Here is a 13,937-nt window from a genome sequence, read left to right on the forward strand (position 1 = left end):
GGGGGAAATAAATACAAAGTAGAGCTATTTTTTACTCTACAAGAGGGCCAGTAAAACCAGGCTGCAAAATAAATATGTATAACTTTGAAATACAACAAATATAACTTTGAAAAGATTCATGTGCAAAAATTAGAAAACAGGCCTGACTACTGAATTTCAACACAAAACATTTGCTGCATCTGCCTCACGCACCAGTGTAGACGACCCCGTTGAGTTCCACTGACATACTGATGCTATTCAGGCCATTCGTGGTGAGGTTGACTGCAGAATCCTGTCTGCTTTCTGAAATGAAAGAAAACAAGACAAAATCAACAATCCATTATCGGTTTTGGCTTAAATAAAATGAACCTTGATTACACACTGCAATATACATCAACAGTCAGACAGTAATAGCTCTATCCTGGTCAGGGTAGTGGCGAGTCTGTCCCAGGAACACTGGGTGCAAGGCGGGAAAACACCCTGGATTGGCCACCAGTCCATTCACACACTCATTCAACTAAAGGCAATATAAAAAATGTACCCAATCCACCGACTAGAAGGTTTTTGAACATAGGAGGAACCCGGAGAACCCAGACAACATCCATGTAGATGTGAGGAGAACATGCGTAGGACACTCATATGAGCTCACGTTTACTATCAGTTTTGTCAGGTAAAACCACCTGTAACTGAAACACTTAGTTTTAGTTTACAACATACTATTTATGTCTACTATCCGTCACAGAGGGGATTTCCCCACCACCACAAAGCAGAGTGGTGCTGCATGAATTCAGGTGAAAAATAGGTCAGGACCTTGACTTCATTCTTTGTCACACTCTTTATTCAGTATTTCAGACATTTGTTTGGTGTAGGAATTTGTTTAGTGTGAGAATAGTCCCCCCCCCCCCCCCCCCCCCCAATCCATTTCTTTGTACAGTTTGGGGAAATTTCAGGTCAGTTACCATGAAAGCACTTTACATAGATTTGCATAGATTAAGAATAGAAACACACTCATGCGTCATAGCCTAAAGTGAGAAAAGTAAAGGACTCGTATGACTCATTTCAGTACTATGATACTAGTAAATGAAAGTCAAGGAAGGATTTGTTTCATTACAAGAGGATGCGAAGTAGTAAATGATGTTCAATGAAAAGGCTGGAGATTACAGCAAGACTTTACCACAACAAATAATTGCTGGAAAATTCATAGTAAGGTTTCCCCCAAAATGATCAATTTCAACACCATTCGAGGGTAACAGCTCGTCAATTCGGGGAAAGCCTGGCATTTTGTCTAGCAAATGGTTCATGTGATACTTCTTCACATTTTCCCCTTTATACAATGAAACATGAAATGAGGGGGAAATAATTACTTGGATACTTATGCACCCGGTGCATATATTCACGTCATATCTACTCACATTCAGCCTCGTTCATCAAAAAGGTGTGTAAAGTTGTGTGTAAATCTTTCCGTAAGCCAAACAGAACAAATCATTTTACACCGGATGTACAAAAGCTGATTTTCTTTCTATCCGGCAAAGTTCACAGAGCAAAAAGTGCAAAATGGCTACTAAACTGGCAAAAAAGATGAAGAACTTCTCTGAAGTAGAAGTTCACATGTCGACGAAAATGAAACAAGAATTTTAAGCGGCATATTTTGAAAAGGCCAAACTATGGATAGAAATCACAGAGAAATCAATTCGGTGTCATCCATCCAGCTCGGGTCAAAAGAAAATGGTTTGACAAGACTCCTAAGGGCATCTAGCTAACTCTTCCAGCAATATCAACTGTCCCATTCGAACCGCCTCAGCGTACGCCTACCATCTCCACAGACCGGCCCATCCTCCTTTTACATGGCTGATTATCATAATTGAACAACCAGCCTTATTTGCTTAAAATAGGTTTGAGTTGACTTGCTGTCATTATATTATATATATATATAAACTCGGCATTCAGTGTCTTGCCCAAGGACACTTCGGTATGTGGAGTCACGTGGGCCGGGAATCGAACCGCTAACCCTACGATTAGTCGACAATCCGCTCTACCACCTGAGCCACAGATACCCAATATCTATTACATTGCAATATCTAGCAATATAATAAAACACATCTTTGTTCATTGTTAATATTCCCATAATTTTTTTGTTCATACGTACAACGGCAACAGACACTATGTGAGCAAATTTGAAGTGAATATATGCAATGTATTAAATAAAAAAGTTTAAAAATTTTTTTTTTTTTTTTTAAAGTGTCAGAAAGCTTATTTCCTCTCACTGTATATACAAAGTGTCCCAAAAGTCTCCATGCATAACAGAAATTAACACTTTTAAGCAAAATGTCTTTTGTCATATTTAGTTTATGTTATATTTTTTTAGACAGCCTTTAAGAATGCCTTTGACAAGAATGCATTGATATTCTCATGGTATGATCGGGAAGCACCAGATGCGTTAACACGTGTTCATAATGAGTGGGACAGACGATTCCATGCGTGTTTACAAAGAAATGGCAATCATGTAGAGAATTTTATTTATAAAACAGTTACATTTTGCTAAAAAGTGTTAATTTCCCCAATATATGGAGACATTTGGGACACCCTGTAATAATAATAATAATTTGAGGGAAAATGTGAACAGATTTATCAGCTAATTACAGCAGAATTATTCAGATTCTCACACGCACTGCTTGAGGTTCACTCTTCTGTCATGCTCTTTTCAGACGCCAGGATAATGGTGCTTGTGACCGTTTGAGAAATGTCTAAAGCCTTGTTACCTTGACTGTTGATGCGGATGTTCATAGGCATCTGGGTGCTCATAGCTAGCAGGTTCTGCTGCAGTGCCCTCTGCAGGAGCCGCTGGTGGTCCTCTGAGGGCAGCGCCATCTTCTTCTCGGGCGGCTCGCCGGAATCCAGCTTTTCCCTCAGCTGCTCGAGTGCAGCGACCTGAGCGGCCATGGCAGCCTGCACCGCCACTGCCTGAGCTGCTGCCACTGACTGAGCAGCCAGATTGCCAGGTAGTCTGCTGCCCTGTGCAGTCAGAGACTGACTGACATCATCTTCTAGGGAAAGCAGACGGACAACAAGTGAGGTCAAACAGACAGGGAGTGGTCAGAAGAACTTGCACATCAGGAACATGTATTTAAAAGATTTAAAAACCAAGAGGCTTTTCATCAGCTGCTTGCTTTGAGACTCTTATTTTGGTTGAAACTAAATGTCTATGCATGTACTGTGTACTGAGCTAGAATTTCTTCAGTGGTCTTTAGAAATAAATCTGAGAAATTTATAGACCACAGTTTATAAGTAAGTAAGTATTTAAAATCACAATTTCTTTGAACTTCACCAACGTTAAAAACAGCAAAATGCAACGTCTGAATGTTGTCTCAAAGTGATCTAAACTTTAGGGAGATGTAAATTCGAGAAATGCAATGCCACTTTTTCACAAAAGCATAACATCATCAGCATTAGGTACACCTGAATTTGAGAGTTTGAGACCGTTCTTACCCTTCTTGACCTTTTGAACGGAGGAAAGTGAGGTAGTGCTGGTTCCCACAGCCATACCAATGCTGGGCAGAGAGATCTTTGGGGAGGAGAGCATTGTGGGAGCTCCATTGGGCGAGTAGGTGAAAAGGGAACCGCCAAAAGGCTGGCGTCGCCCCTCCCGCCGGTTACTGTCTATGGCAGCCTGGAGCTCGTTGGGGTTGCTGAGACCCCGCTTTTCACATTCATATGGATAAAGGTACTTCATGTATCTGGAAAGAGAGAGGGTTCGAAATATGAGGTCCAAGAGAGCAGCTAATAAACCTCAGGTCCAACATGCACCACCAGTTCATGCAGCAGACGAATGGCGTGATGTAATAAAATATAATGAAAGGTCATTTTGATTACACTGCTAACAGCACCGCTCGGACAGTAGCTCAATCACAGGCTTATACGAATGTGTTTGTTCTTATTCATTACCGTTTCTATAATAACAGCTTACACAGGACTAAAATGTGTGTAATTGTTGATGTGGTAAAGTTTTCCGTTAAGAGATGTTTGTTTAGCATTTTTAGAAGGAGTTTCCAGTGTCAGCACTTTATATCAGTCAAGGGAAGTGGTTCCTTTAACTTTTCTGACAGAGGAAATTCAGGATGTTCTTCGTAACATCACAAGGCATTATAACAGGAATGGACGCGTTTTGCAGATATTCCATTACATCTCACAATTATAAATTGATAAATCAAACAATGTGTCATTCTTTAATAAATAAGAAATGGCTAGAATTAGTAAACGCTGTGGTACAAGAGGAATAAAACAGTCAACTTTGGAGTAACTCCACTTCACCTCAGGGCGCACCACACAACCTTATGTTTGATTGATTGATTGATTGATTGATTGATTGATTTTCAATAACAGTATGCCCCATAGTATTTTATTCCTTACGAAAAAAAAAAAAAATGTATGCAATATGTATGCAAAGTTGAAGTGACGTAAAGAACATTGTCCTCTACAGAGAATTACACACTCACTGTGTTCTGAGAGTGAAGGCAGCGCTGGTGATTGAGGTGGGCAGGTTCAGACCTTTGGTGATCTCCCTCCATAACTTTTTATTGATTACCTCCACCAGGCCGCCCTTCTCAGTCACCAGCTGGTAGAGCATATACAGATCCAGCACCTGCTTGGCCATGATGGGGATCCTGTTCACTGGAGTTCCTGCAAAGAAACATAATGAACATGGTTTTTACAATGTATTGGCAGTATTGCAATTCCATTAAGATGAACTGTATTTGACCCCAATTCACATGCATAATATGTGTGCTCACTACAGGGTGAGAATTAAGAGGGGGGAAGGGGAGGGGTCATTTTCCCTCTTGTCCCTAGGGGGCAGTATTAGATTAAATGACTGTATATACACCCATAACAATAACCATAACATTAAAACTACCTGCCTAATATTTTGTAGGTCCCCATTGTGCTAACAAACAAAAGAAAACTCTGATCCATCGAGGCACAGACTAGACAAGACCTCTGAAGGTGTGCTGTGGTATCTGGCACCAAGATGTTAGCAGCTAGCCACTTTATGTCCTGCAAGTTGCGAGATGGGGCCTCCGTGGATCGGACTTGTTTGTCCAGGACATCCCACAGATGTTCAATCAGATTTGGAGGCCATTCATGAAAATTTTTTGCGGTGTGTCAGGACGTATTATCCTGCTGAAAGAGGCCACTGCTGTTAGGGAATACCATTGCCATGGTGTACTTGGACTGCAGCAATGTTTAGTTCGGTGGTACGTGTCACCTAAGTAACATTCACAAGAACACCAGGACCCAAAGTTTCCCAGCAGAACATTGCCCAGAGCCTCACACTTTCTCTGCCATCTTCCCATGGTGCATCTCTTCCCCAGGTAAGCGACGTGCGCGCACACACACACACACACACACACACACACACACACACACACACACACGGTCATCCACATGATGTAAAAGAAAATATGATTTATCAGACCAGGCCACCTTCTTCCGTTGCTCCATGGTCCAGTTCTGATGCTCACGTGCCCATTGTAGACACTTTCTGTGTTGGACAGGGGTCAGCATGGGCTCTCTGACCGGTCTGCAGCTACACAGCCCCGTACACAGCAAGCTGCGATGCACTGTGTGTTCTGACACCTTTCTATCATAACCTTATGAACTCTTTCAGGAATTTGCGCTACAGTAGCTATTCTGTGTGGATTGAACCGTACAACTTCGCCTTTGCTCCCGACGTGCATCAGTGAGCCTTGTCCCTGTGAGCCGTGACCCTGTCGCCGGTTCACCGCTTGTCCTTCCTTGGACAACTTTTGGTAGGCACAAACCACCGCATGGAGAACATCCCACAAGACCTGCTGTTTTGGAAACGTCTGAACCAGTTGTCAAGCCATAACAACTTGGACCTTGTCAGAGTCGCTCACTTGCTGCCTAATATATCCCACCCTTTGACAGGTGCTAGAGTAAGATAATCAATGTTCCTGACAGTGCACTTCACCCATCTGTGGTTTTAATGTTATGGCTGATGTATGCACGTATGTTCCTTTTTCTGTGTTACATTACAGGCAATAAAGCCTGTTCTTTTTGCAAATAAAACATTCACTCACATGCACAGGGAACTTCAGTGCTGCTTATATGAGGTGAAAAGATATCGGTATACATTACTTTATCCTGGAGCCTATTTATTAGAAAGGTCAGATGATAATGTGATAGATCCAAGGCCAAGCCAGAGCATGAGCTCATGTTCACACACACACCGTTTGCTATATATTCAAAGGCCAAAGATCATCTCCAGCATACTATAAGCAGTAAAAATGTCTGCAGCGATAAAGCAGTCATTTAAGAAATGTTGCTTCATCAGGTTGAAACCTGAGCTGGGTTCTCATTCATTACAGGAAGAGAAATATAGGGGTATAAACGTAACTATAACTTGTAAAGGTAACTTCTAAAATTTGCTGGGTCAAATAGCTATGGCCCTCAACACGGCAGACAAAATATCCGTTTAAACATGTTTCTGACTGAACGTGGTGAACAAATGAAAGTGTTCATGGACGGTTTATTTTTTGTGACCATGTACTGCTGCTATGCCGTATTTATAAAGCAAGCTTTCAGGACTCGAGTCATCTTAATGAAATGTAATACTGTTATCAGTTTTAAATAAGTGTCTGCTAAAATGTTCATTTCAGGGGTGATGGTGTACCTCTCTTCTGCATGAAGCTGAACAGATCATCCAGGAACTCTTTCCTCTTGGGATCGCCGTCCAGTTCATAAAGCTGTGTAGAAAAAAAAACAAAAAAAACAAAACAAGAATGAGGAGCTAAGGCTTCAACTATAAATTTGATAATGCTGTATTAACGAATAAAGGCAAAAAATTTTTTAAATAAAACTGCAATCATAAAAAAAATATATATATGTTCGATCACAGAAACAAACCACCAGGTGGAATGTTACACTTATTACATAATTGTCACACTTCTTTGCTTATTAGACATGTACAAGTGGCACAAAATCGTCAACAATTAAATCATTAAACTAGTTCGTCCATCGAAGTCCATGAGGACCACACAGTATCATCAGTTTAAGTGGGAGTGGGTTGGGAGATGGCTGATTAGTCCAATCCGAGCCCGGAATTGACGGTTGCAGTGGGGAAACATGACGGTCCTAATTGCCAATTCCTCTCATTTGGTTTTAAAGTCCGCACCGGTTGAAAATCTGAGGTGGGTGTAGTTTTTCCTCCGTGCATATCTGGCTTGTGGTTGTGAAATGTTATTTACATTTTTAAAAAAATATATATATAAATAAATAAATAAATAAATAAAGTAGTAGATGTTTTCAACAAGAGCCAACAAAACTCGGGGTTCGGTTTCTTGGCGTGCCTGCTCCCGTTCAACATCGAAGCCGTGCTCAGATGAAGCCGGAGACGGTACGAGTAGACCGAGTCCGGCACATAAACTCAACATGCTGGCTGGATTACAGAATTTCTGCCACGCTGGTAAAAAAGAACCAGTTTAAGATATTAGCAGAAAATGTCTGACCTATCAGATTCGTACACACACGCAGATACAGCTTGCTTTGCTCCAGCAGTTATAGAGAAAGCCTGAGCAAATGAAAAGTTTTTTTTTTTTTTTTTTTTTTTTAGGTGTTCACACATGACGAGAGCCAAAGATCTCACTTTGTATTAAATGCCACTTTTATCAGATTTTTACATGCCATTTTCTCAATCCGCGTTCTTATATTTCGATCTTCCAATTCAAGCAGATGAGAACACTTTCTCAAGATGGCCGTGCAGCAGACAGACTTCACTACATAACCTGTGATTAAGCTCTTATGAACGGCCTGTCGATATTAACAAAAATAATAATAATAATAATAATAAATAAATAAATAAATAAAACTGTCCCATGATCAAATGTGAACAAATGTTTGAATTTCAAGTAATTGTTGGTGAAAATATGATTAGATGAATCTCTTTTGTAGAGCACTGTATTTGTTTGTATTCAGTGTAAGGCTGTTTTCAGTGCAGTTAAACCTGTAACCGGTTTGTGGAGCTCCGGCGTTGACATTAAGTGCTTGTGCGTGTCAGATATTTTTTTATCGTATTTTGTGTGATACAGAACATTAATTTCAGCACCACACCCAAGTAGCATTAGTTGCTCTCGGTACAATTCCTGAGCAAAAACAACACCAATGATCTCCAGTTCTCAAACGGTTGTTCACTTTATGCAGTGAAAAAAAAAAACAAACAAAAAAACTGCACACACACACACACACACACACACACACACACACACACACGGTACAAAGAGCACTGTAGTTTACACAATTCCACACTTTCTATGAAAGATTTCCACACTTTCTATGAAAGATACGGACATCTGTAAATGAAAAGTTGCGTTTATACTCGGCCCACTGCATTCGTTAATGGCACACGAGAACAGTTTAGTCGTCTCGAAACTAGCAACGATCCATGAAGATTTCTGATTCTAAAATGCACGTCGGCGCCGAACCCATGATGAGGCGATGATTAAAAAAAAAAAAAAGGTCAGATATCCTGAAAATCTGGTATTACTGCATGAAGCCGTGTACGTGTTTTCTGCATCGGTTTCGTGGAGATAATGACGTATCAATGGTGCCAGATAGGATGGTAGACATTGTTAGCTCTTTCTGTGCCCATCAGGCTGTGCTCGTAGTCACATGGCCACTATTTTCTATACGGGGAGCAATAGGAAAGGTTAATTATTACATCTCTTGGGAACTAGACGAGAAGAGTAAGACTTCAAGGGACGGAGGCTGGGGTGAAGTAGTCCCAGAGGACTATTGGAAAGTGGGGGAAGGGAGGAGAGGAGGAGTCGGATGACTGAGTGGTGGTTGGGGGATGGGCTGTTAACGCAGCACAGGCTTAATTACAGGATGCATGCACTTTTAAGGAGAACTGTATCATAAATTTCTCAAAGAGCTCCCATTCGAGAGAGAGACTAACTGACTCTCTCGTTTTCTAATAGAATTCCATCAGTGCCTCCTTCTTCTCATTTACAAACAGTTCTTCCTTTTCCCAGCATGCCAAAACACATCAGTGGATCCTTATCAGCTTTGGCAGTTGTCACCATCAAAACCATTTATAAACCCATCCTGCCATGTTCTCAAGAACAACAACACTCAAAGGAGCCTGTTGATTAAGAACAAAAATAAAATGTAGCTCAGGTTCTTTCAGCTGATGCTCCTTCATGCTGCTGATAAACACACAGCAGCGATCGATCGCTGCACAATGCCGAATATATGCCTCAACAGTAAAAAGAGCAGAAACACAGCTGAAACACAGCAGAAATGCACCGACCAGCCTGAACAGCGTTATCTACACCACGGCAAAGCAGCAAAGCCTCGTTAACGGAGAGCTGCAAAATGAAAACCAATCAACTCTTTCATTGTTCTGCACGCTTCCCTTCACAGAGCTCGTTTTTTACGACAGGATATTTGGCCTGCCAACGTCCCAGCGGAAATGCATGTCTCGGACACAAAAGAGAAAACGTCTTTATATGTGCGCTCTCGTTAATTGGATCAGCAGCGTGATGGAAAAATTCACAGAGCAAACCAGATGTTAGCGTGTCAGTCTAATAGAGCAAAAATATTATATGCTGACAAGAGCTTTCAAATTTTATATTGTAATGCTTCTAAAAATAAATGAATAAATAAATAAATACAGATGCTTGGGGGATAAAAAAAACAAAAACAAACAAAAAAAAAACAGTCAACAGACAACCACACGGAGCAGCATTCAGTGCAAGAACACTTTTTATACAAAGCTTTAAATACGCTTCATCTGCTAGCAAACTAATTCTATACAGTGTGCGTGTGTGTGTGTGTGTGTGTGTGTGTGTGTGAGTGAGTGCCTATCATTTTTCCTCTCTTCTATGCTCTCACTCAGACAACCAAATAAATCCCTACGGAAGAACCAAATAAAACATGTCTATTAAAAGCACTCATTTGAGTTCAGTAGATGATCCCAATAGCTAGCTAGCTAACTTTGCGAGCTAAGTATTAGAATGTTTTGTATTGACGAGGGGCTAGCTATTAATTACACTAACATTAATGTAAGAGAACGCCATCATGTCCTCTACACCTGCATTTCCTGACGTAACTAAATTTAATTCAGGCTGTGATGATTGGTAGGGCTTCAGTAAATCTACCCATCAGCCAAAATACATTCAGATTTAGGCGACAATCAATCCACGCAGATCTGAAAACTGCGTTTTCGTTCAAACGTTTTCCCAAAAATTGCTCGTCCACGCTGAAAGGTCTGAAAAACACTTGCATCCCTATAGCGCTCATGCGTAAAAACATAAGGCACAACAACAACTGCAGTGCAAGATCGTCCACCATCTTGTTTGTTTTGAGTTGCATGGGTCACATGACTAAAAATACACCATCGTTTTGGAATATCTCCGTTTTCTCGGTCCACACTACAACGCCGTTCTCAGATTTATCCAATTAATAGGGGTTTTTTTTCCAAAAACGCTCCATTTTTGCTGGACAAACGCAGTCTCGGTGTTGACAGAAGGGCAAACCGTAGAGAAAAAGACGGGTTTTCTAATTTATCCGGATTAATGTAATGTACACGTAGCCTCAGAGAATATGAACTAAAAGGTGTTAAAGAATTGCCCAAATAAAATGTACGGTACATTTCTTTGCACAATTCCGACTGCATTAAAGGGATAGTTCCCCCAAAAATGAAAATTCTCTCATCAGTTATTCACCCTCATGTCGTTCCAAACCCGTAAGACTTTCGCTCTTCTTCAGAACACAAATGAAGATCGTTTTCATGAAACCTGGGAGATTTCTGCCCCTCTGTTTACAGTCCAGTAACCAAAATTTTCAAGCTCCAAAAAAAATTCATCAAGGCATCATAAAAGTAACCCATGTGACTCCAGTGGTTTAATCCCAATTTTATGTAAAGATACGAATGCTTTGAGTGTGTGTGTGTGGGGGGGGGACTAAAATTAAGTCTATATTCAAAAATCTCCGACGTGCGCTCACGAGAAAACCACAACCCATGCGTGTTGTGTTGCCATGACAGCGGACGTTCTAGCGATACAACGGGACACAGACGCTCTGCACTGTTTACAGCGGAGGAAGCGATTTGCTGTACACAAACTGAATCACATAGAACAATCTTTGTAACAAAGATGTCTGCAGATTTCAACATAAAGGAAGACTAGCGTTTTTTAAAATTTATCTGCTCTTGCATCATCAACACGCATGCGTCGTGGTTCTCTCGTGAACGCACGTCGGAGATCTGAGAACTTTTTGAAGCTTGAAAATTTTGGTTACTGGGCTGTAAATGGAGGCACAGAAATCTAGGTTTCATTAAATATGTCTTCTTTGTGCTTTGAAGATGAGCGAAAGTCTTATAATTTTGGAACGACGTGAGGGTCAGTAATTGACGATGTTCATTTTTGGGTGAACTATATTTGAATATTCTTTGGCATGTATTAGAATACTGCTATGTTATCTTCTCTGTATAAAAAAAATGTTCCATGCAATACACAGACCCGTTTTAGGTTATGGGAGAAGAGAACATCTGCAGGTTTAATTAAAGGCAGAACATTTTCCCCACCCCATGGCAGTAGCTTCACTAGCACTTCCCGCACCTGTAATTTTCATGTCATGTGGAGTTTCTGTTACTGTGATTTTAATCGTGTGTGTGGTCTCAAATGGTTTTGCTATGTTGGCGCACTTTTGCATTGGAAATGGCTCTGTGTGATAACAATAGACACAAAATAACTAGGGCACTAACTATAGGTAGTGATATAAATAAATAAATAAATAAATTTAAAAAACCAAGAGAAAAAAAAAAAAACACACAACAATACAGAAAAAAATAAATGCCCTATCCGTCAATCAGTCCCGAAACGGCTTTTTAAATGACATTATTATTCGGACTTTGCTGTCTCTAACTCACTCTCCCGAGCTGTGTCAATCTCTCCCCTGATTGGCTGTTGGCTCCTGCCAGTCACCATAGAGTCAGTCCTTTTTTGTGCCTGACGTTAACCTGGCAAATAAATCTCTCTCTCCAATCTGAACCAACACGCTAACACGGCACCGAATGTGAAACACTACTACAGCAGCTCAGCACCATCATCCTATAGAGTATTTTTGTCCCCTTGCTCAATAATTTATTTCTTTTTTTGTTTTAACAGAAAACTGCTGCATACAATAGCTTAAAATGTATGAACATGGTCTGAATACAGCATTTTATTGTACAAATTATAGAAATACTTTACTGTATGTATTTCAATCAAAGCCATTCAGTGAACACTGAATCTATCGCCCCTTCATGGTCACAGAGAAGGCCCCCAACATGCTTTTATGACATACAAGACACCAATGTCGAAACCCTGTAACGGCATTTCACATCTGCCATATGCAGCATAGGGGGAAGGGCAGAAGTCAACCGGTGAGCCAGTTTCAGTCTTATACAACAAATTTGCTTAACATGGCCCAGAATCATAATAAAAGAACATGAGCGCTCTATCAGTGAATGGCGGGCAGGCCCTGTGAAACGTCGCTGATAAAATGGAGAGCCATTGTGTGAAAACAATAGTGCTGGCTTCCATAACCATGGCCTTATTCTCTCCAACTGAATCAGCAGCACAGACAGGGCTGTAACAAACACCTGCATGGTGCGAATGTTACTTTGTGTATCGCTGCATCAGAGTGAAACCTGAAACTCAAAGATCTGCACCCTTTAATAATTCAAATGACTTTTCAATTCAGCAATCTTGCAAATCAGACATTAAACAAGACCGTTTTAGCTCTCCGCTTGGCAGGAAATGAAGTTTTAAACAGTGGCAGTTTTGCGTCTTTTCCCGAGAGAGGTACATCTGCAGCCCCGAGTGGAGAATGAGACAGCACAAAAAAAGAAAAGAAAAAAAAAGAAAAGGCGGACAGACTGAGGAGGACCGGCTCATTAACCTCCATGAAATTCCTAATAAGCAGATACGAGACAAAAAAAGGGCCAAACAAAATACAAACGAATTTGTAAACTAACAACTCCCTTCCTCGTGTAAAATGAACTCATTCGTATGGCCTGAGAAAGCTACATTTCCTACAGATGATTGTGACCACAGTTTCTACAGCTTCCATACATTTGAGCCGAAAAACAAGAAGGTAATGCTCGGTTTTTTTCCCCTCACCCCTAAATAAACATACACATTTCATCACAGAGACGTCTCGCAAGCGCGAGCATGCAACCATTTAGGCTGAGAATCAGACCGAGACCAAGTAAAACTCCTGCATTTTCAGTTCCCTTTTCACAGGGCTCCTCATCGCCAGAGGCAAAAAAGTCTTTATTATACTAGATTATATTAGACGGAAAAAAAACACTAACCGCTGTGCAAGTTTAATGAATCCCGGTGAGCAAGAAGAAGCCGAGAAGCAACTCGCATGTTAATAATCAATGACACGAGGCTTACTAAGGCTCTTGTGGCATGGCCTTTCAACCCCCTCCAAATGTCACAAAAGCTCGCATTTACATCTAATGACAATCTTTCCTCTACAGCACAATCAAGATGATGGGCAAATGTTTAACCTCAGACAGCCCCCCAATTTATCCCTTTTCATAATCCCCTTTACAGCTGTATTTGCGCGTGTGGTTTTTTTTACCTTAGGAGGCACAAATGCATCTCACAGTGGCATGTACTAAGGCAGCTTCGTCAGACATTGTTAGTTGCGGTGTGGGATCAGATGCTTACAACACCGCTGACGTTTTCAAAATGCATCAGGTACCTTCTACTACCCTTTTTTCGACTTCCGTCACTCCAGTGGTTCAAATTCCTACATCTCTCCAAATATGTAGGTTGGAGTTTGCGACCCTCTCCCTCTGGACTCCCTCTAAAATCATGTTACAGCAACCTCGGTACCAGAACCTGCACTACGTCTGCGTCCGCTCCTAGCATGTTCGTAACTTCATCATA

At 41.0% G+C, this 13,937-nt stretch overlaps 1 protein-coding gene across 3 annotated transcripts in view; it reads right to left on the reverse strand.

Moving 5' to 3' along the window:
- arid3a (AT rich interactive domain 3A (BRIGHT-like)) overlaps positions 1-13,937 on the reverse strand; it is a 37,490-nt gene that overhangs the window by 4,778 nt on the left and 18,775 nt on the right. For 2 of the 3 annotated variants that reach the window (XM_017478322.3, XM_017478323.3), the window contains exons 4-8: positions 6,668-6,740; positions 4,473-4,656; positions 3,466-3,713; positions 2,739-3,023; positions 193-282 (exon numbers count right to left, since the gene is read on the reverse strand). In XM_017478322.3, the coding sequence (XP_017333811.2) occupies positions 193-282; positions 2,739-3,023; positions 3,466-3,713; positions 4,473-4,656; positions 6,668-6,740 (880 nt within the window). The remainder of the gene's footprint in view (positions 1-192; positions 283-2,738; positions 3,024-3,465; positions 3,714-4,472; positions 4,657-6,667; positions 6,741-13,937) is intronic. The other variant, XM_017478325.3, reaches the window with a different exon arrangement.

Source organism: Ictalurus punctatus, chromosome 10 (genome assembly GCF_001660625.3).
Source record: "Ictalurus punctatus breed USDA103 chromosome 10, Coco_2.0, whole genome shotgun sequence".
NCBI lineage: Eukaryota > Metazoa > Chordata > Actinopteri > Siluriformes > Ictaluridae > Ictalurus > Ictalurus punctatus.